Source organism: Hippopotamus amphibius, chromosome 2 (assembly GCF_030028045.1).
Source record: "Hippopotamus amphibius kiboko isolate mHipAmp2 chromosome 2, mHipAmp2.hap2, whole genome shotgun sequence".
Classification (NCBI taxonomy): Eukaryota; Metazoa; Chordata; class Mammalia; order Artiodactyla; family Hippopotamidae; genus Hippopotamus; species Hippopotamus amphibius.
Genome location: NC_080187.1, coordinates 186,727,533 through 186,752,747, shown reverse-complemented (window position 1 = coordinate 186,752,747; position 25,215 = coordinate 186,727,533). Strand labels below are relative to the sequence as shown.

The window sequence follows — 25,215 nt, the reverse complement described above, 5'->3', positions numbered from 1 at the left end:
TCTAAACCAGGCTATGCCCAGCTTCTTGGAGTTCAGGGCCTCAGACCATGGGCGTTGACCTACCTTTCGCATATCCTATCATAGACAATTTGGTGGAAGGAAAACGGAAACGGCGCAGTAACATCAGTTCCCCAGCCACCCCCACTGCTTCCAGCAGCAGCAGCACAACCCCTACCCGAAAGATCGCAGAAAGCCCTCGTGCCTCCGCGGGAGTTCCCTCAGGCAAGAGAAAACTTATCACCTCTGAAGAGGAACGGTCCCCTGCCAAGCGAGGCCGGAAGTCTGCCACTGTGAAACCTGGTGAGTGCTCCCTTTTGCCTCATCCTCCCTCAGCCCACGGCGGAATGCAGGGTCAGCTGCTGGCGAGATGGAGCCTGATGCGCGATGGCCCCCCCGTCCTGGTTACAAAGTTGGAGTCCCGTACAAGCCCACAGGTGGTACTCGGACAGCTTACTGAATCTCCTCCATCTCCCAGCAGACTCCATTTGGGTAGATAGGAGGCCAGGTCTTGATAGGAAACATCCATTGACCCCTGTGTTGGTTCTAGGAGGGAGAGGAAATGTAATGAATTTTAAGCAGACTCAAAATGCGTTAAATTTTTCTTAGACCTCTTCCTTTACCTGGCACCATCTTCCTCTGGAAACTCTGCTCCCCTCTCCCTTGTGCTCAGGGCCCTCTGGCTTTCCCAAATGTCCCACTGAAAGCTAGTACCTTGGCCTGTCTCTCCCCCTCCCTACTCACCCCCAAATAACCCTTTTCCAGTCCCTCAAGCTTCGCGTGAATAGAGGAGTTCAATCCATCTGTTGTTTACTGGGTCTCCACTGTGACCCAGTGCCAGCCACTCTGGATCCTGGAGACACGGAGGTAAAGTCCTCAGTGTCTGTCTTAGTCTAGCAAATGGCGGAAGTTCATTGTTGTTAACGTCGTCCTGGCACCAGAGCTACTTCTGTTTCCTCTGTATTTGAGTTGTGTCATCTCCGTATCTGATACCTCTGATGTGTTTCAGGCTATGTGAGGCATGGAATTAAGTGCTTCTCATGTATTTCTATAATCCCTATGAGATGTAGGTGCTAGAATTCACTTTCTAGGTGAAGAATCTTGAGGCACAGAAAAGTTGGCTAACTTTCCCAAGGTGACACCATAATCCAGAATTCAGACTCAGGCAGTCTGACTTTGAAGTCCAGGCTTATACATGCTACATCAGATTGTTCTCTTGCTGCCGGTTTTATTTTAGCGAGGCATGACCTGTCTGTCATCTTAGCCTCCTAATGAGCCTGCGATTCAGCTTCTCCAAGTCAGGTATTTGTTTTCTTCTTTAGGACTTATTGGGGCGCTCCGAGCATGGGTGTTCTGGGAGTCCTGGACTGGTTGATTCACTGACCTACTCCCCTGGTGTTGGGAACTGGGGCAGTTGAAGCAGGCTGTTTTGATATTGTTCCATCAATATGTAAAAACACTTTATTATCAAGTTCTGTGCACTGTTCTGGTGAGGGTCAGGGATAGGGTGGGAGTATCTGCTGGGGACATTTCTTGGTGAACCCACTTTTTAAAAGGCTGCTTCAAAACATCACTTATCCTGGGGAAATCAGAGCACTGGACGGAGAAAGTGGGCTGAAGATTTCCAAAAATTTTTCACTTTTACTTTTTCTTTATATTAGAATCACCTTTTCTTCAGGTGACCTCAGAAGTGTTTGGTTTGGCTGTATAAAAAACAATACTAGTTGATTTTCATTTATGAAAACAACGTATACTTTGCCATGATTATAAAATTTAAATACATAGAACTTCTGTGCACTGCAGATTTGTTTCAGGGTTGTTGGCGATTGGTCTTTGGTTTATAGCTCAGAAAAGTTCATCAGGACACTGCCTGCCTATCCCATTGTGCCCAGGCAATGGTCTGTACCCTGTGCCTCTGTCCTTCCCAGGTGCAGTGGGGGCAGGAGAGTTTGTGAGCCCCTGTGAGAGTGGAGACAACCTGGGTGAACCCTTCGCCCTGGAAGAGCAGAGAGGGCCTCTGCCCCTCAACAAGACCTTGTTTCTGGGCTATGCCTTTCTCCTCACCATGGCCACAACAAGTGACAAGTTGGCTAGCCGCTCCAAATTGCCAGATGGTCCTGCAGGAAGCAGCGAGGAAGAGGAAGGTAAGACCCTAAGAAGCCCTGGAAGCGCTAACATTTGTACTTCCTTCATTTCCATTCACTTTATGAACCATCTGTAGAGCAGGCAGGGAAAGGGGCAACTGGAATCATGGTCAGGGAAAATTAATTTAATCCTACTTCTTGGTTTATAGATTATTCTCACAAAATTGCTCTTAGTGAGCAGTTCCTCAAAACAGTCCTGTGAGGCAGGTAGAAGATAGATCTTATCCATTTTAGAGACGAAGAAACAAGCTTGGAGAGATCAAATAATTGCTTTTTATCCACAATAATGGTGGACTTGGGACTTAGAACTCAGTGTCCGTTGTACCGACTACAATCAATCATCCACGTCAGTCAGGTTTCTGATCCTTCCCATTTGTCTTCTAGGGGCTAGAGAAAACACATGTGGGGAGTGAAGTTAATTCTCTTGAGGTCTGTGTGTAAGACTGGGAATGTGAGGTGCCCAGGGTCCCAGGGTGATTTCAGAGAAACAGCCTCTAGGCCTTTTCAACTCTTGTACTTCTCTTCAACCTTAAACTAAACTTACACATTTCTGTATTGTCTGTTACGTAGGGTTTAAGTGAAGACGGCAGTGGGGAGAGGTAGAAATTATTTAAACTGTCTAAAGAGACCTTTAGGAGAGAAAACTGGGCAGATACAAACATACATTGTAATACAAGTGACTGACAGCAGTGCAGTATCCAAATGTGTCTGCAAAGGCTAATAGTCCAAATGGAATGATGATCTACAAGTTAGAGTTCTGAGTAGCATTGAGTCTTGCAAGAGGGAATCGAATTAGGGAACATGGTTATCAGAAAATAGCACCAATTGCAGATCTGTGGTGGTTGGCACTTCAGGTGTGTGGATGATTTTCCTAATTAACCAAAACTATACCTGCAGCTATGTGGAGATCTGTATGGGACATGGGAAGGGTGGTCAGGGAGTTGCAGTTGAGGTTTATACTATCTGGAGGTGCCTAAACAGTCATCGGTATTGAGGCTTTAGGGTGTGGGAGCAGGTGTAGAGTTGTGGGGGGTGGTGGGGGGAGGTTCAAGACTAAGTGTGGATCAGGCCTAGTTTGTCAGACAGAATTCAGCCAGGTACAATGGGAAATAAAGGTGTATGAAGAGTTTCCTCGCCAAGAATGTAGTTGGATTTCGATCATAAATGATTAGGAGACCCTTGAGGATTCTGTGAAGAGGTGTGTCATGGTATCAAAACAGTGTTCATGGTCTTGTTTTCTTTTGCTTTCACAATATTGCTGGCCTCCCTTTCCTAGACGAGGACTTCACAAAGCAGCTCTATAGATGTTTTGTTGATTGGTACAGCATGCCTAAGAAAGCTGGCTTTCGTATGAGATGCATACTGTCAAATTCCTTAAAAATCTGTGAACCTGTGTGAGATCTAATAAACCTGCGAATTCCCTTCATTCCCCCTTGCAGATATATCAAATGTTTTTAATCCCATTCTTATAACCATGAGTGAAGGGAGGTAGGTTTTGTCTAAATGAGGAGGAATTTGGACAGTATTTTTAGAGGGATCGCCATGTTTCTTATGGAAGGTATGGTTATGGTGAATATGTCTGCTTTATGTCGCTCCTTCATCCTTAGACATTGCCCCAGCAGTACCAAAATCCTTTGATATTTTTGGTATATGAGAATGTTAACAGGTTTCTAGATCTTAAGAAGCCTGAGATGTTTGTATTAGAACAGCCCTCTACAGAATTACACTTTTTAAGACACTATGTGATATGTCTTGCAGATAAATGGGGATCTCTTTTATTTATATCAGGAGCTCGGTAAAATATTTGAATCAATCTCGGGAGACATATTTAGTAACGAGTTAAGAATGTGGCACACAGTCAGGGACCCATCAGGGATTGACGCCAGAGTTAGGTTTCAGTACTTCCATCCTTGATTTAGATGATGGAATTAAAAACCTGTTTATTTTAGCCTATGGTTGGGCAGGGCCACTCATGAAGTCGAAAGTAAATTACATCCAAACTACCTGAGAAAAATTAGAGAAACGGAATGCCCTAGACTGGGTAATGTTTGATTACACAAACGCAGGCAATATAGATAGGGTTTAAAATCTAAAGGTCAGGACTAGAAACAGTCCTGGATTAAGTAGACATAAAATAGAAGTCTTGAGAAAAATAAAGAACCATGGGGGGCCTTGGGAGTGACTCAGCAGTACCGAAAATTATGACATGATATATTGATATGGGTTGAGGATGCCACGGCAAAACTGAGAAACAGTCTTGCTGTATTCTGAGTTTCTTACAGCCATTGAGTTTCCAGTTTGAGTTTTCATTTTGAGAAGAATGTGGAGAATGCTGAATAAAGAAAAGAGCAATAAAAATGAGTAGGCTGGCCAGCGAGACCTAAGCAGAGGCCTGAGTTTGGGGCAGCAACACTGTGGGAGCAGCTCCAGCGGCAGGGGGGGTGGGGCAGCCTCTGCAGGAGGTCTGCTCTGGCAGGTTTCACTACAGGTATGGGGGGGGGAGGGAGTGGTCCTTGCACTGAACTTTTATACATTTGGTTGGGTTTTTTGTGATAAGTTTATTAGAACTTAATTTCTCAGAATTCCTAATTAAATAAAATCTCTAATATCTTTTTTTTTAAATGTGTTATTTATATATGAGAGGAGCAGATGATAAGAAAACAAGCTCAAATTAGATATTGGTCAAAAGAAGCAATTTCTAATTGCCTAGGGTCATTACAGCTTCAGCCTCATCTCTCCTAACTTCTACTTCACCCTCAAGACTGTAGAGCAGTCACTGATGTTCAGTGTCCTGAGGTACTTCAAGATCATCAAAGGTAGATAGTTTTCAATAAAAGGTTGAATCAGGATTTTCTGGCTAACCTTCACTTAATTTTAGAAACCCCATTTTCTTTGATCATTTTGGTTTGTCAGAGTTTTAGTGTATAGGGGGTAAAATGCTGATGAAGGGCATATTTGAAGGCTTTATTATAAAAAGTGCTAATCAGCCATTCTTCATCTCCACAGAAGGCAGAATTAGAGGAAACAGGTTTAGTTTGCAGAAGGAGAGATTTAGGGTAGACGTAAAGAACTTCCTGATGCTAAGGGTTACTTGAGTTGGAGTACAGCACTGTGGGAATGGGTGCGTGTCCATCCCTGTGCACAGTCCCATGATTCATTCTTAGTGCAGAAACCTTTGATGTTTTCAGGTCTAGGACCTGCCTGCATTTCTGATCTTCCCCAGCCCTCCCGCTCTTTCCCTTCTTTTGGCAGCATTTTATAGGCCTCAAGACAGATCTCTTTCTGACTCCTGGGGAAGCCCTTCACCTGTCTTTGGGATACAGTGCTGTGGAGGTAGCTGGGGAGTAGAAGAGCGGGTAGTAAGAAGCAGGCATAAAGTAGCAAATAAAAAACCAACTGATAGTAACTATTATCTTGGTTGTGTTTTCTTAATAGAATTTTTAGAAATTCCTCCTTTCAATAAGCAGTACACAGAATCCCAGCTTCGAGCAGGAGCTGGCTACATTCTCGAAGACTTCAATGAAGCCCAGGTAAGGAGTTTCTTTGTGTGGCTTCCCAAAGGGGCAGTGATGAGAAGAGTCTACTTGCTGTATGGAGAAGAAGCCTGATACGGGCTGGGGACGTTGGATCCAGTCGCTAGAGATTTCAGGAACTGGGAAACTGGCAAAACGTTGTTGCATGAAACAGAATTTTTACTGTGTACAAGGAAGAGAAGTAAGAACCTTGGGTTACTTAATAGCTGTGGTTCTGTTGCTGGGACAAAAGCAGATTAAAATTTGTGTTTAATAGAAATCCCCATTACAGTGTTGGCTAAATACATGGGGTTTGGTTGTCCCTTGAAGATTTAGGCCCCCAGAAAGCTGCAGGTGAGGCAGGGAGAATATCTAGGGAAGCTACTTGGGCCTTTCAGTGAGAGAAGAGGCCTTGGGCAGGACAGGCTTAGTCACATTTTGGATAGAGTATGGAGTTGTTCAGAGCTGTTTTCTATGACTCATTAAGGCAGCTATTCAGGGGCTTTCCCTGGCAGTCACCAGATCCATTAGTTCTATTCCTTTTCTTCAGTGTAACACAGCCTACCAGTGTCTGCTAATTGCCGATCAGCATTGTCGAACCCGGAAGTACTTCCTGTGCCTTGCCAGTGGGATTCCTTGTGTGTCTCATGTCTGGGTCCATGACAGTTGCCATGCTAACCAGCTCCAGAATTACCGCAATTACCTGCTGCCAGCTGGGTACAGCCTTGAGGAGCAGAGAATTCTGGATTGGTGAGTAGCTGAGAGCCCATCTAGAATGGCAGACAGGAAAGACAGCAAGCTTCCAGAGGGGGAGAATCTAGGCGGGAGAGTAAGTATTTCTAGAAACTAGAATGATCATAGGATGAATTACAGCATTTGAGTGGGTTTGAGATTATTTTAGCAGTTCATCTAGTTTATTTTCCTAGAGTATATTGGTTAGGGACCCTTTGAAAATGTGTGAGATTTCCACGTAGATTCAATATTCTCAACTTGTTTTAAGTAATATGTTTAAAAATACAGGCTTAGGAGCACAATGTGGCTTATTCTTGGCCTCAGGAGAAACATGGAAATCTGAAGGGGTAGATTAGAAGGTCGGGATCCCAGAGAATACACATCATTCAGAGAAAGAGGGAAGGGGGGTGATGCCCTAATGCAGGGCTTTTGAAAGCTGTCACATGTACCTCAGTCCCTTTGCAGAAAGGCTGTCGTTGGATGTTATCTGTCATGCTGTGTCTCTGACTCCTTTGTAGGCAACCCCGTGAAAACCCTTTCCAGAATCTGAAGGTACTCTTGGTATCAGACCAACAGCAGAACTTCCTGGAGCTCTGGTCTGAGATCCTCATGACTGGGGGGGCAGCCTCTGTGAAGCAGCACCATTCAAGTGCCCATAACAAAGGTACCCGGGACGTGTATGTGTTATTATTGCTCCAAGGATGTCCATGGCCCATAGTGCTTAGGCCTTGTGGTCTGAGTCTCAGTCCTGATAGCCTGACCTTATCCGTGTTTCTAAGAGAAGAAAAGGAGCACCTTCAAGAGGGGAGCCAACTTGAGTGAAGCACGGGGCTGTTTATGCTTCTCCCGGTGTCCACTGGTGTACCTGCTAAACACGCGGCCAGCATACAGTGCTCGTGGCTTTTCACTTTCGGTTATGATCAGTGGCCCTGTGTTTGACGTGAAGGGCGTTAGTCTGGGCAGAGTGGGATATACTGGTGAGAAGGCTCATCTGTCTTTTTGCTGGAGAGCTAAATTGAGTCTCCTTTCCTCGTTCACCTTCCCCGCTTCCTGCAGATATTGCTTTAGGGGTATTTGATGTGGTGGTGACGGACCCCTCGTGCCCAGCCTCGGTGCTGAAGTGTGCTGAAGCATTGCAGCTGCCTGTGGTGTCACAAGAGTGGGTGATCCAGTGCCTCATTGTTGGGCAGAGAATTGGATTCAAGCAGCATCCAAAATACAAACACGATTATGTTTCTCACTAAGGATACTTGGTCTTAGCGGTTTTATTCCTGCTGTTGTGAAGACTGTGTTTTAACCATGTTTTAAATGTGTCTTGTGTGTAACTGGATTCCCTGCATGGATCTTGTATATACTTTTATTTGCTCAACTTTTATGATAAAATAAATGTTGAATCTCTTTGGTTGTAGTAACTGGGATTTCTTCATCCATTTCTTTGAACTTAATCTCAGAACAAATAGCAAGACAAACAGAGTACTTTCTCTGCAGTTTTCAATGGGCTTGTTTACTGTAGAAGTACTGCTAGCCAAGGAAAATAAGGAGTGAATTTTTAAAAGTTTTCTGTGGTATTACTGTCAGACGATTCACCTGGGCTGTCTAAAATTCAGTACTTTCAAAAACCTGATTTTACAATACCAGATTAATAGTTGTGCCAAAAGTTGAGTGGAATTGGGCACAGCACTTAGTTTTCTGGCAATGAAAAAAAAAAAAAATCTCTTTAGAGTTGAGCTCATTAACAGCTGACCAGTGGGTACTGTATTCTCAGAGCTAAAAGGGAAAAGGACCAATTGTTGTGAATGGGTGGTGACTGTAAACGATGACTTGCTGCAAGGATAAACATGAGAAACAGTGATAACACTTGGAAATGTTAGAAGCTCTAGCCAGAGGTCCAAAATTTTATTACTGTCACAGCTGCTGGAAGCCATTCCTTCTGTACTCCTAGCACCATCCCTGTTGATGTCCTCTCATTCTCTAAAGCAGGGCTTCAATATCTTTTTTTCTGCCAAGTAGTAAATAATTTAGGTTTTGTGGGCCATTCGGTGTGTCACAACTACTCATCTTTGCTATGACAGCATGAAAGCAACCATAGACAATAGGTAAGCAAATGAGTGTGACTATGTCCCAATAAAACTTTATTTACAAAAACAGGTGGCTGGCCATAGTTTGCTAACCTCTGTTCAGAGGCAACAGTGGAACCTCTGCTCAGATCATCATTAGCTGACAATTACAGGGAATAAGGGTGTATAGTATGTGGTAAAAGACGTAGAGATGAGGACCAGATTGAGTGGCTACACACCTGCATTCTCTTTCAGTTTGGAGGGATATTTCAGTTCACACTGATATGAAGATAGATGGATATCAGTGCTGGTTGGGCCAGGTTACTCCTGTGGTTCTTCTAAGATACGATAATTAGACCTGCATCTTTCAGTATTCGATATCTAACAATTCTTTTTCTTAAGGACCTTTTTTTGTTAAAAAAAAAAATACTTTAAATACATTGTCATTAGCCAGAATTACTGTCTTACCAACCTTGAGTAATTGGAAGTAACTGGTAAAATTCTTCAGATTCACAGTTTTGAAGATCCTTAAGGATAGGAGACTCTCAGTTTCAATTTCTGAAAGAGGAAAGGAGGTCTGTGGGGTGTGGGGAAGCCTATCTTACCTGGTGCCTTTCTTGCACAGTGGTAACATCCAGCATTTGACTTACTAATAAACATAATTCCTTTTTCACATGAGCCATTTAACTTTCTGATCTGTATAACTTAACTGCTGTGTCTCTCCCAGCTTGAACAGTACCTAGGCACATAGTAGGTGCTCAGTAAATGAACATATCTGACAAATGTTCTCATTGTACCAGATTCTTCATGGTCAGCAGAGGGAAGGCTGATGCCACAATTCCCCCTTGGTGGATGAGTTAAGAACTCCCCTAAAGTGGGGCACATGCCCCTTCCACATGGAAGGAGGGGAAGGATTTGTACCCATGGATGTTCAATAACGGCTTCTAGGAGAAAACGTAGAGCTTTTCCAGTAGCTGCAGACATATGGTGGCTGGCCAGAGAACGGGATGTTTGTTTTGACTCTCCGGTTACAACACAGTGAGACTGACTTATTTCAGTTTGTGGACCAGAAATTCTCACATCCCAAAACTACAAAAGAAAAAAGGAGTTGCATCAAAATATCAGGCTTTCCCAAGATTTTCTGCAAAGAAATATGAATCAGGGTAACCTGTGATCTAGATAATCTCATCTTAAAATTTTTTGCTAAAATCACTTAGGAGAAATCTGCTTGACATTTCAGAGAGAGAGAGGAGACTAATAAAGTGCTTTTTTAAATGAGACAGACCTCTGAGAGAAGCCATCTACTACTGAATCTCACTATTAGATTTCTTAAAAGTTTAGAGTTAGAAGGCGTGGTCCCCTCCTTTCAGAGGCAAAAGCTGGGGGTCAGGGAGGCTGGGTAGGGGCAGCACTAAGGCTGCACAGCTGGTTCATGTCAGAACGGGGAACTGAAGCCACTGTCCCCCAGCACAGCCGTGCACAGCTTAGCCAAGAACGTAAAGTCCATCTCAGCATTAAAGAGTTCTAGTATTTTACTAGGATGGTGACTTTTACTGGAAAATAATCTTCACTGATGATCAGACACAGCCCTTTCTCTCTCTGAGCCTTACTTTCCTCGTTTATAAAAGGAAGGTATTTGACTAGATGATGACTGAAGTCTCCTTCCAGCTCTGGAATTCTACAACTTGTTAAAAAGCCACATACACGCAGTCCACTGGGTGCCCCAAAGGTGGTGGTTCTTACCTGCCCAGAGTGCCACCAGCCTGGGTATAGTATTTGTTATAATCTAGTCGTAAGAGTAGTTGAGCCAAATCCGAGTTGATCTGATGATTGCGAACACTGGAGAGAATCTTGAATAGGAGTGAAGACTGGCGGCTGAAACCCTGCAGAGAGAAGGACTCAAGCTGTTACTCCTCTTAGACTTATCCGCTATCCATGTGGACTGAGGGGGCAAGGGGGATTCCTTGGAAAAGTCTTGCTGAAAATTCTGTAGCACCAACTGGCCTTCCCACATTCCCATTTCTGTTAGCTCCTGAAATGACTTCTTCATACCGAGTCCATAGGACACGTGACTTCCTATGAAAGCACTCTCGTTCTCTGTAGGAATTTAGCAGCCAGCTTCAAATTAATATATTCTACTGTGTACTGGGGTTGGGGAGAGCCTGTGTTTTTGTTACAGGCAGATAATTATACTCTCAGTGAAACGGGGTTAGTTCAAGGAAGTAAGGAGGTTGGACGTTAGAAAGAGCAAAGCCAGTGCATACTTGGTGGGCTGAATAAACTATTCAGGGCTGAACTATATTTGAATGCTGAGGCAGCACATAATTAACTGCTTTGCAAACCAATACCAACATTTTTTATCTTTGTTATTTCTGTGTGTATGTGTTGGGGAAATGCTTTGACTCAGAGGAAGAGGTCATGATTCCCCATCTGTCCCTCTGGACAGGGCTGCATTTTTCCAGTGGCCAGGCTGACTCACCTTCACCAGGATGCTCAGCTGGGCGGCCCCACGTTCATCCAGTGGGCCCAGGTTCTGACTGACCAGCGAGCAAAAGCTGTGGCAGAGATCTAAGATTTCGTTCAGGCAGTGAAACACCTAGCCAGGAAACAGTTGACATCAGGAGAAAAAGGAGGAAAACGTCTGTGAAACTAAAGATTTGAGAAAATCATCTAAGAGCTAACCTGTTCCCATTCTGTGCATCTGACCTCAGGAGAGAGAATGTCACACGCAAGTCCTGCCAGCCCCTCAAAATGCAACACATATAAAACACTCTTCCCTTCCAGGCAAAGACACTGTCATTCTTGGTCACCCTGCACGAAACCTCCACTCGAGCCACATTAAACTAGTTATTGTCTCTAGGACCCACCGAGTGTGCTCCCACCTTGAGCTTTGCTTTCAGTGTTGTTTCCTGTGCCTGGGATACTCTCCTCAGTACCGGCTTGAGTCCTCCTCCCATGGCACGCTCCCTTCCCCACCATAGCTTTTAGCGACCCCTTGCTTCCCTCTCCTCTATATTATCTGTACTATTTACTTGGCATTTGTTCAGGCCGTCTGTGTTGTTACTGATCTGTGATGTATGTAAGTCCTGTTTCTCCAACTAGATTGTGAGCTCCTTAAGGGCAGAGCCATGACTTATACCTCTTTGTATCCCCAGTGCCTTGCATACAGTAAGCACTCAATAAATATTTAATGATGATCACCTGCTCTGATATTCTGCTTTTCCCCAAGGATGCACTCATACTGTACAAGGACAGGCTACCTGTCACAGTGGTTCTTGGTTGTTTCAATTCACAGAACCCTTTGGAGTGGCATCTACAGAACTCTCTCCCCCTTAAAAAGAACAGCCCCAAATACCAGAGCAAGAGAGTGTGGCCCAACTGATGAATAACAATTAGCTCCTGTCAGATAAAGCATAATTGTTCTATTAGAAACTACAAGGGATCATTTTAATCTTCCTGCTTTTTTATCCTAGAACTGGAATCAGCTTCTACGCTTTTAAAGATTGGTGCCTGGGTTCTACTAACTTAAGTGCTCTGGGTCCTAGATTATTTTAAAGCTCCCAAATGATTACCATGTGGAGCCAAAGTTGAGAGTAACTTCCCTGAAGGAGATATATGATATATGTATGTACATATGTACACACACACACACACACACACACAGAGAGAGGGAGACACTACTCTAGCTGTCCGTGAAAACAAGTTCCAAACTGGTCGATCCTGATCCAAAAGATTTCTAAGAAAGTAAATTCTACATGCTTTTCATCAGTCTTTCTGTGGTGTCAGAAAGGTTTTTAAAGATTTTTTTAAATCCTTCCTTCTGAGGGTTTAGCATATATTCTTTCATCTATAGCTGTTCACCACATCCTATGATATAGTATTTCAGAAATTCAAAGACATTTAAGTTCCTTTTTAGTATTCCCTCTTAGTTTTGCTTTATAAGTTGTTAAAAATGTTTAAAGACAGATATTGAAAAGTTGCTTAATGATAGTTCTGTATCCTGGCAAGTCAAAGTGCCTAAGGGAACAGTCAGGCTAGAAGCATTCTGAGGAAACCAACAGCCTTACTTACAGGTTTCAACAAGATAAAGGACTGAGCCAGCAAATTGCTCAGGAAGTGGTCGTGGGCCAATCGGATGCTTTCGAAGTCTCGGGTAGAATTGATTTGATGAAGCAGCTGTGAGAACTGAGACTCCAGCACGTCTACCTGGTAGACAGTCACAGAGATAATTTCAGTACCTTGCATAGTCTAAGTATTCGAGGACATTAGATGCCCAAGAGGATGAAATAGAAATTCTTTGCCCCCACTCATCTTCCGCCTATCTAAGCCACTTTAAAGCTGAACAAAGACACCCTTGTGTTGCCTAGCCTTGTAGGAAGTTATCTGCCTACTTCCTAACAACCTCCAATGTCTTGGCAGATTCCCCGCCTCCCCCATTCCCCTCATGCCACATCCCCTCCACTGACTGACTTGGTTAAGTCCTATGGGATTCCAGAAGTTACAGCAAACTATAAAAATAAGGGTCAACAATAATTAAATATTGAATTACTGATAAGGACCTTAACTCCTCGTTCTCCTTCATCCACTTATTTCCACTTTCCTCGAAAATGGCCCCCAAGAAACACGCTTAGTGATATAATCCATGAATTTTCTCAAACCCCAGTTTTTCACCAAATGCAGGATTCCTCTTCAATGACTTCTGCCAACCTCCTGGACTTTTCTTCATATCCCTCCCTTCTACTCATTCCTCAGCACAGACCTGGAGGTAGTACTGAAGATTATCCACCAAGAATGCCATGTGATTTCTTAGGCGCCACTTGACCGCGTCGGTCTGGTTGGACTTGAGGTGCTTGCGCTGCATTTGTAGGGCCCAGCAGTGCTGCAGCTCAGCTTGCACCCGGCGCACACTCAGCAAGTACTTGAAAACAACATTGTACCTGGACAGAAACACCAGACTCTTCAAGATAAAGACCTCACCTCCCCACCCCCACCCATGACAGACCCTAGGGCTCTGTGCCACCCAATTCTCCCCAAAAAGCAGGAAGAAGTATGGCTAGAGATGTGAACAGATAGACAGGTTTATTTATACACTGGAATACTGCACAGCCATCAGGATGAATGAACTTCAGCTGTACAACATAACAAAATGATTCCTAGCAATATGATTTTGAATAAAAAAGGAAATCTGAAAAGATGATATAGAGCCTGACACACTTTTTTGTAATGCTTAAAACAACTAAGTAGGAAAAAAGTATACTTTGGGGGAACATACATAGATGTTATAAAACTATATAAAAAGGACAGAAAACATGAATTTAGGACAGTGGTCACTTAGGGTTGGGGGAGGAAAGGGGGCAGGGCTGGGATGGACATTATTGTCAGTGTTCTAGATTTTGTTCTAAAAGTGGTTTTATGGCACACACGTGTATGTGTTTGTGTGTGTGTGTAAGAAGGAAGGAAGGAGGGCCTTGCATGGACAAATAAGAATGTGTTGGGAACCAAGGATTTTGGTTACTGTGATTCTCTGTCCCTGAAGCCCAGAGAAGAGGAGATAAAATTAAGGGCTCCGTGGGGGTGAGAGTGGGGGAGGGATAAATTAGGAGCTTGAGATGAACAGATACACACTACTATATATAAAATAAACAACAAGGTCTCACTGTGTAACAGAGGGAACTATATTCAATATCTTATAATAACCTATAATAGAAAAGAATCTGAAAAAAAAATCACACACACACGTATATATGAATCACATTGCTGTACACCTGAAACTAACACAACATTGTAAACCAACTGTACTTCAATTAAAAAAAAACCAAGGGCTCCCCTCACTGAGCTCTAGGTAGCTGCCTGATGTTGAGCCCTGTACTGAGAAGACATGCATGGGAAGAGCAGCCGATTCCTTGCGGAACTGGGTTTATTTACCTATTCTTAGGCAGGCTTGCATAAGATAACCTGATTCCATCTGGCTTTAAAAATTATTTATTTCTAGTGGAACAATGTACTGAAAATAGTACACCTTGTTTGGATTGACTTGAACAAACCCAACCATAAAGACATTTTTAGATAATGGGGGAAATTTCAATGTGGACTGGATATCAGATAATAAGGAATTATTAATTTTACTGGGTGTGATAATGGCATCGTAGCTATGTTAAAAACATGCCTTTTTTGAATTGCATAGTAGTGGAGTGAAAGGACATGTCTGGGATTTGCTTTGCAAAGCTCTGGCCAAAAAAAAAAGAGGAGATGAAACAAACAGCATGACGTTTCTGGTTACTGAAGATGGATAATATGTCCGTGGGAGTTCGTTATAGTCCATACTTTTGTTTAGTATTTGAAATTCTTCATAATAAAATGTTTAAGAAAACACGTCTGAGCTTGATTTCTTCAAGGGTATTAAGAGCATATCAACTGAGAAGGAAAGTGGACTGGGAGCTCTGGAGGCTCTTTGGACAGAGTCCAGACAGCCTACTTAGCTGGGCTGTGGGCTCTCCGTCTTCTCCCTGAACCAGCTTTGTCTTTCCACTTTATGTGTAGTCCCTCATACCCTAAGCTTCTCCACCCCCCAAAAGTAGAGGGTTATGAATAAGAATGGGAAAGATGAAGAGAGGCCACAAACTGGCAGCCTGTAAACTGCTCCTTATTTTGCAATTAAAAAAAAAACTCTAATGGTTTTAAGGGTTTGACTCGCCCGTTCACTCCAGCATCCACTGCTTCTACCATCTCACATCTGCAGCGTCACCTGTTATCTGTCCAGCCCCCGAAGACATCTGAGTTTGCAGCCTCTGATTTACAGACTGTTAATAACCAGTTGGGGGACTTCCCTGGTGGTCCAGTGGTTAGGGCTTGGCACGTCCACTGTAGGAGGCCCGGGTTCAATCCCTGGTGGAACTAAGACCCCACAAGCCCTGCAGTGTGGCCAGAAGAGAAAAAAAAGAAAAAAAAAGACCAAACCCAGCTGGCTGGCTCTCTTGCTCCCACCAATTCTATTCCTGATGACTTCTTCCTGTGGAAGTAAGGTGGGTAATAATTACCCGTGAGAAACTCAGAAATACTCACTTTTCCAGGACAGCAGGGGTGAAGAGAATGTGTAATGGCCACTGCACTTTGTAGGAAAGACCCAGGGCTGCCCAGCCGGAGGCAGGGGCTTCCCGGGGAGAGGTTTCCCGAGAAGACCCTTCTCTTGCCTGAGCAGCATCTGTTAAGAGGAGAGAGAGGACTGTGCTCAACTAGAACCAGGGCTTCAGCAAGGTGAGTAACAGTCGTGAGACGAGCACTCAGGCGAGCCTGCAGTCAGAAGCAGAAAGGGGCACAAAAGGGACTTGTAGAAGGCAAGGAAACTCCCGTAAGGGGCTCTCTTAGGAGGTCTTTTAGAGATTCTTTTTCCAGCCTTCAAGTCTGCTGGCTATAAATAAGCAGACCATCCCAGCAGCGTGACAAAACCCAAAACCGTGGCCTGGCCATCTCAGCCTCTCTTGACTTCTTTTCTTTTGTGTAAAATTAGGGCACTGGACTAGGTGATTTCTAAGGTCCAAAATGATGGTTTCTGTGGAAGTGGATGGAAGCAGAACAGATAATGACCGGTAGGACAGAAAGATGAAAGAAAGTTCGGCAAACCTTTATGCTCCTTTCCATGATACTCGATTGTCAAGTGCAACAGAGGGAGGAGGTTGTCATCGTCTAGCAGCACCTTGTGTGCTGACTGTTGGAAGGCCACGTTCACATCTGCAAGAAAGAACACATAGGCTGAGAGAAGGCTTGGCTATGTAACAAATCCACACTCCTCTGGCTTCCCACCTCTCCTCCAGTCCACCTATCCCTAACAGCAGGATACTGTAAACAGCAATTGCTTTTGCCTGACTAGCATGCGTTCCTTCTCCCCTTGCTGATAACAGCACCCCAATTTCCCTTGGAGAATTACCCCGGCCCAGAACAATCCATGTAGTTCCAGTGGGGCAGATAATACCTGACCCTCAGGGTAGGCAGGTGACCCAGGAACAATTGTTACACTGTTTTGTTTAGGGACATGAACATGACCCAAGCCAGGCCAATCCAGAGGCTCTATTCAGACTCTGAAAGAGGGTAGCTCTTTTTTTTGAGATAAACAGGGACTCAGATCCTGCATGGTGCATGGAGTGGACAGAAAAAAAAAAAGTCCCAATATGTCCCTTAAGAAATATATGGCTATCATCTGATGAGATGAAATACAGGTTTGAAGGCTTGTACAAAGGTACCAAAGCTTGTACCTTTCCAGGAAAGGTTATGAGCTGAGGTTGCTCGGGGAGACAACAGTGAGCCTACCTGAGCGGCCTTCCATCTTTGGAAACATTCTCTGTAACTCACTAGGCTGCTCTTATGTGGACCAGGTCTAAACAGTTTGGCAGCAGCTAAGAAATACCCTACAACTTCAGAAAGCTGGTAATTCTCGGGCCCCAGGGCAATTACCATGTTCAGTTACTGCAGTGGGTGGTGTTTTTAACATGTGTTGAGCTGTATCAATGAAGGCCTGAAACAGTTCTCCACGTCCCAGAAGGTAAAAGTCTTTAATGATCTGCAGAAAGAATTTAAATTTACAATTTAGTAATCCAGCAGGGCTCTTCCTATCCTAAGAGAATTACGCATATAATTTCCAATTTCATCAGTTTGAGCCCAATCAACTAAAGGACATAGGCTTTCAGCATTTCAAAGGGGCACATTAGTAATGGCAGGATGACTGGTGTGTCTTTGATATCATTTATTTAATGAAAACACAATTATGCCAGAAGAAAGTAAACAGCTGAAGCTTTGTGCTATAATAAATGTGTAGCATTAGGTGGAGTTTGCCTAGTTGGATGAGGACATACAATGCCACTCCAGAAGTCTGAGGACAGGCAACCAGTGCTCTCAGGAGAGGCCAGAGAATAAAGTTGCCCACCAGCATAATTTTAAGAGTTAAAACAACAGCTAAGCTATTACCTTCAGCTGACCCAGTAAATCTGACTCTTCCACCATCAGCTTCCAGAGATGCTGTGAAAAGAACCAACAAAACAGGATCAAAGGTTCATTACAATGCAAACTCCTGTAAAGAATGGTTTTGTACAAATCCAGAATATATAACATGACCACACTGGGTTAATCCCAGGAATAAAAGTTTAACAGTTAAAAAAATATATGAGATGGAAATATTCTAGAATTAGACAGTGGTAATGGTTGCACAACACCGTGAACATACTAAAACCCACTGAATTGTACCTATTTTTAAATGGCTCGGGGCTTCCCTGGTGGTGCAGCAGTTAAGAATCTGCCTTCCAACGCAGGCGACGCAGGTTTGATCCCTGGTCTGGGCAGACCCCACATGCAGTGGAGCAACTAAGCCCATGTGCCACAACTACTGAGCCTGTGCTCTAGAGCCTGTGTGCCACAACTACTGAGCCTGCATGCTGCAACTACTGAAGCCCTCGCGCCTAGAGCCCGTGCTCTGCAACAAGAGAAGCAACCCCAATGAGAAGCCCACGAACCACAACAATGAGTAGCCCCTGCTCACCACAAAACTAGTGAAACCCCACGCACAGCAATGAAGACCCAAAGCAGCCAGAAAAAAAAAAGGGTCAAATGTTTAACTTTGCTGTGTGATTTTTCTCTCAATAAAAATTTTAATATGAATATAATTTACTACATAAAGATTAAAAAAGAAAAAACATGATCATCTCAACAGATGCAGAAAAAGCAGTTGATAAAACTCAACATCTGTTCATGACTTTAAAAAGAAAGCAAACAAGGAATAGAAGGAAATTTCTTTATTCTGATAAAGGGCATTACCAAAACCCCACAGCAAACAACCTATTTGATGGTGAAACATTAGAAGGAATTCCCTTAAAGTCATCCAACATTGTACTAAAGACTTGCCAATATAGAAAAGGAAAAAACTGAAAAGGAAGAAACAAAACTGTTATTATTGACAGATAATATCATTACCTGCATAGAAAGTCCAAGAGAACTGACAGATAATCAGAACTAGTAAGAGAATTCAGCAAGCCTGATGACTGAGATACAAAAAATCAACTACACAGTCATTACCAGCACCGAAGGATCCCAACTAGGATGTGCCCAGTGAAGGGATCAACATTGATTCAGGATGCCTGGAATCTCTACCCTGGTGCTTATCCCCTCTGCCCTCTCTTACTGGAACTGAAACAGATTAGGAAATGGCCTTTGGCCCTTCCCCAATACACAATATTAGACAAAATAGCTGACATCCCCAGGCAAACATAAGCACATAGGTCAAAATAATTAGACATGGGAAGAGCAAAAGAAATACAATAGACTAGATAACACACACCATCTGAAACAGAACTTTTAGAACTGAGTAGGTAGTATAATGAGATATCCCTTGTAAGAATGAGGTATTCCATAACCCAAGCCGTTCAGGGTACTGCCTGTTACTGGTGCTTTTGACTAAAGGGAGCTACCTTGCCCATGGTTCCCTTCTAAGGAACCAATTTCTGATAGATGCAGAGGTACAATGGCCTAGCCCTCTAACCTCAATTTGGGACATCTCCGAAGGGCCATTCTAGCTTCAGAACTCTGCATCAGATTGGCCAAGGCTTCTGTTTCAACCACATCACAGTTTATTTCCTCTTTCTACTCAATCCTGCTTCTCTTACTTCTTGCCGAATCTCAGTCGCAAAATCTGTTTCCTGGGGAAATCTAACTTATCACACAGGCCAAAAGTTTTAAAAAGTCTTTACAAATATGCTTAAAGAGGTAAGGATAATAGCAACATAAATATAAAAAAATAAATCATAAAAAAGAACCAAGATGCTGAATATCCATATGCAAAAAACTAAAACTTGATCTATACTTTGCACCACATACAAAAATTAACTCAAAATGGTCATAAAGCTAAATGTAAAACTAAAATCTATAAGTTTTCTAAAAGAAAACAGAGGAGAAAAATCTTTATTACCTTGGGTTACACAAAGGTTTCTCAGACACAACACCAAAAGCATAAGTCACAAAAAAAATAGAAATTGATAAAACTGGAGTTAATCAAAATTAACAACTTCTGCTCTTTGGAAGACACTGTTCCTCCCACCAGGACACTGCTAAGAGAATAAAAAGACAAGTGATAGGGAGAAAATATTTGTAAGTCACATATCTGATAAAGGACTTACATCCAGAATACATAAACAACTGTCAAAACTCAATAGTAAGCTCTAAATATATGCAGTTTATTGTAAAAAATAAAAAAATTAAAAATTAAAAAATTTAAAAAAACTCAATAGTAAGAAAATAAAACAAAAACAAGAAAAAATGGACAAAAGGTTTGGACACTTCAATGTCCACAAATCAATCAGTGTGATAAACCACATTAACAAATTGAAGAATAAAAACCATATGATCATCTCAATAGATGCAGAAAAAGTTTTTGACAAAATCCAACACCCATTTATGATAAAAACTCTCCAGAAAGTGGGCACAGAGGGAACCTACCCCAACATAGTAAAGGCCATATATGACAAACCTACAGCTAACATCATACTCAATGGTGAAAAGCTGAAAGCATTTCCTCTAAGATCAGGAACAGGACAAGGACGTCCACTCTCGCCATTTTTATTCAAGTTTTAATTCAATAGTTTTGGAAGTCCTAGCAAATGGCAACTAGAGAATAAAAAGAAATAAAAGGAATCCAAACTGGAAAAGAAGAAGTAAAACTGTCACTATTTGCAGATGACATGATACTATACATAGAAAATCTTAAAGATGCTACCAGAAAACTACTAGAGCTCATCAATGAATGGAAACACAAAAGACCCCCAAAGCCAAAGCAATCCTGACAAAGAAAAACAGAGCGGCAGGAATCAGGCTCCCTGACTTCACACTACACTATAAAGCTACAGTAATCAAAACAGTATGGTACTGACACAAAGACAGATTTATAGATCAGTGGAACAAGACAGAAAGTTTATAAATAAACCCACACACCTACGGTCAATTAATCTATGACAAAGGAGGCAAGAACATACAATGGAGAAAAGATGGTCTCTTCAATAAGTGGTGCTGGGAAAACTGGACAGCTACATGTAAAAGAATGAAATTAGAGTATTCTCTAACACCATACACAAAAATAAACTCAAAATGGATTAAAGAGCTAACTGTAAGACTGGATACTATAAAACTCTTAGAGGAAAACATAGGCAGAACACTCTTTGACATAAATCACTGCAATATCTTTTTGGATCCACCTCCTAGAGTAATAAAATAAAAACAAAAATAAACAAATGGTAGCTAATTAAATTTAAAAGCTTTTGCACGGCAAAGGAAACCATAAACAAAATGAAAGGACAATCCATGGAATGGGAGAAAATATTCGCAAATGAAGCTACCAACAAAGGGATTAATCTCCAAAATATACAAATAGTTCATGTAGCTCAATATAAAAAAACAAACAACCCAATCAAAAAAAGGTCAGAAGATCTAAATAGACATTTCTCCAAAAAAGACATACAGGTGGCCAAAAGGCACACGAAAGATGCTCAACATTGCTAATTATTAGAGAAATGCAAATCAAAACTACAGTGAGGTAACACCTCTTACCAGTCAGAATGGCCATCATCAAAATGTCTACGAACAATAAATGCTAGAGAGGGTGTGGAGAAAGGGAACCCTCCTACACTGCTGGTGGGAATGTAAACTTGTACAGCCACTATGGAGAACAGTGTGGAAGTTCCTTAAAAAACTAAAAATAGAACTACAATATGACTCAGCAATCCCACTCCTGGGCATACATCTAAAGAAAGCCATCCTTTGAAAAGATACATGGACCCCAATGTTCACAGCAGCATTATTTATAATAGCCAAGACATGGAAGGAACATAAATGTCCACCAACAGATGAATGGTTAAAGAAGATGTGGTACATATATACAATGCAATATTACTCAGCCATAAAAACAGAATGAAATAATGCCATTTGCAGCAACATGGATGGACCTAGAGATTATCATACTAAGTGAAGTAAGTCAGACAGAGAAAGACAAATATGATATATCACTTATATGTGGAATCTAAAAAACATGATACAAATGAACTTCTTTACAAAACAGAAATAGACTCACAGAGTTAGAAAACAAACTATAGTTACCACAAGGGAAAGGTGGGGAATAAAGATAAATTTAGGAGGTTGGGATTAACATATACACACTACCATATATAAAATAGATAACCAACAAAGACCTACAGTATAGCACAGCGAACTCTACTCAATACTCTACTCAAAACTGTAATAACCTATGTGGGAAAAGAATCTTAAAAGGAACAGGTATACATATACGTATAACTAAATCACTTTGCTATACATCTGAAACACAATATTGTAAATCAAATATACTTAAAAATAAAAAAATAAATAGAAGAGTATGGAATTGGCAGAAGAAGACACAGATCAATGGAACAGAAAACTTAGAATCAAAGCCCTTACTTATATAGTCAACTAATATTTGACAAGGGAGCCAAGAACACCCAAGGGCAAAGGGTAGCCTCTTCAACAAATGGTGCTGGGAAAACTGGAGAAGCACATACAGAAAAATGAAATTGGGCCCCTACCTTACACCATGCATAAAAATTAACTTGAAATAGATCAAAGTCTTAAACATAAGACCTGATACCATAAAAACTCCTAGAAATATGCACCCCAGCCCCCAAAAAAGAGTACATACTGTTTGATTCCATTTATATTGAATCTAGAAAATGCAAACCATTCTTTAGTGACAGAAAGCAGATCAGTGGTTGGGGACAAGGAGGGTAAGAAGGGGAGGATAAAAGCACATGGATGGGGCTTCCTAGGTGGTGCAGTGGTTGAGAATCCGCCTGCTAATGCAGGGCACACGGGTTCGATTCCTGCTCCAGGAAGATCCCACATGCCGTGGAGCAACTAAGCCACAACTACTGAGCCTGTGCTTTAGAGTCTGTGAGCCACAACTATTGAGCCCATGTGCTGCAACTACTGAAGCCCATGTGCCTAGAGCCTGTGCTCCGCAACAAGAGAAGTCATGGCAATGAGGAGCCTGCGCACCACAACAAAGAGTAGCCCCCACTCACTGCAACTAAAAAGAAAGCCTGCGCACAGCAAAAAAAAAAAAAAAAAAAAAAGACCCAACAAGCCAATAAAATAAATAAATAAATAAATAATAAAAGCACATGGAAAGGCTGAAAATAAAGGATGGAAGAAGATATATTAGGTAAATATGACGTGAAAGAAAGCTGGATAGTGATCTTAATAGAATCTTAGTCAAAAAAAATATATAAATATATTTCATAAGCAATAAAGAGGACATTTGTGTACATACAAAGAAAAACAAGTATATATTTATTATAAATATGCACATGCCTAACAAACAACCTGAAAATGAGGAATTAGAACATACATAGAACTCTAGACTCAACACAGAATATACATTCTCTGGGCACATACAGAACAACTGAAAACAAAAAACAGACCCAAAAATGAGTCCACAAACGAAGCCTCAATAAATTCCAAAGGAACAATATACAGACTCTGTTCTCCAACTATACTGTAATAAAATTAAAACTTAATAAATTCGTGTTAAAAACAAAATCATAAAGAAAATTAATATTTATTTAAAACAAAATAATAATGAAAATACTACATGTATTTTTATGTTCTACAAAAACTTGTGGGACACAGTCAAAACAATATGTAAAGTTTTATATAAATTTCTTAGGAAATAAAGGTTAAAATTAGAAACTTTTCTATTTTCTATTTTCTATGTCAAGCTTTCAACCTATGAAATTGGAAAATAGTAACAGAGAAAATTCAATCAAGGAGAAAAATAATAAATATAAATGTAGTATCAATGAAATAGAGAAAAAATGATTAAAAACAAAAGCTGGTTCTTTGAAAAAATAATGTTAAACAATGAAAAAGAAGATTGAAATAAACTACAAATGAAGACATAAACAGTTATAGGCGAGCAGATATTTAAAAAAAAAATAAATCTGGTTTTTTTTTTTTTTTTTCTATTTTTTGGCCACACCACTGGGCACGTGGGATCTTAGTCTCCCGACCAAGGATCAAACTGGTGCCCACTGCAGTGGAAGTGCGATGTCTTAACCACTGGACCACCAGGGAAGTGCCAAATAAATCTAGATGAAATGCGCAAGTTCCTTTAAAAGTAGAAAATACCAAAAGTGCTACAAGAAGAAATAAATGTCTTAAATAGACTAATAGGTTTTAAATATATTGAATCAGTAAAGATTTCCTAAAAACACCTAGCTTAGATAATTTTTCAGGTTAGTTCAATCAAACTTCTAGTAAAAATTCCTGTCTTATGTGAACTGTTCTAAAAAATAGGAAGAGTGGTAGGGACTTCCTAGGTGGTGCAGTGGGTAAGAATCCTCCTGCCAATGCAGGGGACACGGGTTTGATCCCTGCCCCAGGAAGATACCACATGCCGTGGAGCAACTAAGCCGGTGCACCACAACTACTGAGCCTGCGCTCTAGAGCCCGTGAGCCACAACTATTGGGCCCATGTGCCACAACTACTGAAGCCCACGCACCTAGAGCCCGTGCTCTGCAACAAGAGAGGCCACCACAATGAGAAGCTCACGTGCCACAATGAAGAGTAGCCCCCACTCGCCACAACTAGAGAAAGCCCATGTGCAGCAACGAAGACCCAACACTGCCAATAAAATAAACAAATTAATTAATTAATTTAAAAAAAAAGAAAAAGAGTGGTAAACACTGAGCTCATTTTATGAGGCTTATATAATCTTTATTCCACAACAACATAAGAACCATACAGGAAGAGAAAAGTATAGTATATTTCACTAGTAAATGTAGATGCAAAAATTCCAAATACTGTTTTGACTAACTAAATCCAACAGTACATTAAAAAATAAAACATCACGTTCAAGTATGGTTTATCTCAGGAAGATTCAACATCTGAAAATCTAACCAGAAATTTACCTTATGGATAGACTAAAGGAGACAAGGAACTCAGAGCAAAAAACAGCACCTTAATTGATATAGAATAAGCAGTGATAAAATTCAACATCTACTTATTATAAAAACTCACAGTAAACTAGGAAGAGAAGGTAATTTTTTTAACTTGATAAACTCACATGCCAAAGCCTACAGCAAACACTCTTAAAGAGAGAAACTTTAGGTGTATTATCTTTAAGGGCCTAAATCAAGGATGCCCATTATCAGCTCTACTATTTCACACAGTTTAGATCAACTATCACCCCAGGTGTTGAATTGCTGTAGTAGAGATCCTAGTTAAGACTGTAAGAAAAAAAAAGAAGCAAAAGTTGAAAAATTCAAAGGAAAACTGTAAAACTTTCAATAATTGCAAATGATACGATCATTACTGAGGAAAATCAATAGAATTAACAGACAAAACATTAGAACTAAAAAAAAAAAAAAGACAAATTGCCAGGTGTAAGATTAACCTACAAAAATTAATACCACAATTTCTCTATATAAGTAGTAACCAACTAAAGATAAAATTAACAACAAACTATTATGTATCTAGGAATTAATTTTTTAAATCTTTTTGTTGAAGTACTAAAATCCATGCAGAAAAGTGCACCAATATTAAGTTTACAGCTTGAAGAACTCTCACAAATTGAACACATCTGTATACCCAGCACCCTGAAAGGCCAGTTCATGTCCTTCCCACCTACCAAGGGCAAATGCTATCCTGACATCTAACACCAGATTAGCACTGCCTGTTTGTGAACTTTATATAAATAGATTCATATGGTATAT

General features: G+C 41.3%; 2 protein-coding genes across 14 annotated transcripts in view; one reads left to right on the top strand and one right to left on the bottom strand.

Annotated features, from left to right (window-relative positions):
• The window catches only part of TP53BP1 (tumor protein p53 binding protein 1), an 83,535-nt gene extending 75,740 nt beyond the window's left edge, over window positions 1-7,795 (top strand). For all 8 annotated transcript variants that reach the window (XM_057721900.1, XM_057721905.1, XM_057721901.1 and 5 more), the window contains 6 exons: window positions 85-300; window positions 1,926-2,141; window positions 5,577-5,671; window positions 6,204-6,403; window positions 6,904-7,049; window positions 7,442-7,795. In XM_057721900.1, the coding sequence (XP_057577883.1) occupies window positions 85-300; window positions 1,926-2,141; window positions 5,577-5,671; window positions 6,204-6,403; window positions 6,904-7,049; window positions 7,442-7,629 (1,061 nt within the window). In that variant the 3' untranslated portion in view covers window positions 7,630-7,795. The remainder of the gene's footprint in view (window positions 1-84; window positions 301-1,925; window positions 2,142-5,576; window positions 5,672-6,203; window positions 6,404-6,903; window positions 7,050-7,441) is intronic.
• Window positions 297-25,215, bottom strand: part of TUBGCP4 (tubulin gamma complex component 4) — a 42,258-nt gene continuing 17,339 nt past the window's right edge. For 2 of the 6 annotated variants that reach the window (XM_057721917.1, XM_057721919.1), the window contains exons 10-18: window positions 17,401-17,451; window positions 16,891-16,996; window positions 16,063-16,170; window positions 15,505-15,643; window positions 13,202-13,379; window positions 12,514-12,648; window positions 10,922-11,038; window positions 10,186-10,325; window positions 7,858-9,531 (exon numbers count right to left, since the gene is read on the bottom strand). In XM_057721917.1, the coding sequence (XP_057577900.1) occupies window positions 9,519-9,531; window positions 10,186-10,325; window positions 10,922-11,038; window positions 12,514-12,648; window positions 13,202-13,379; window positions 15,505-15,643; window positions 16,063-16,170; window positions 16,891-16,996; window positions 17,401-17,451 (987 nt within the window). In that variant the 3' untranslated portion in view covers window positions 7,858-9,518. Of the gene's footprint in view, window positions 544-7,856; window positions 9,532-10,185; window positions 10,326-10,921; window positions 11,039-12,513; window positions 12,649-13,201; window positions 13,380-15,504; window positions 15,644-16,062; window positions 16,171-16,890; window positions 16,997-17,400; window positions 17,452-25,215 lie in introns of those variants that run through there. The other 4 variants (XR_009051335.1, XR_009051337.1, XR_009051336.1 and 1 more) reach the window with 4 other exon arrangements.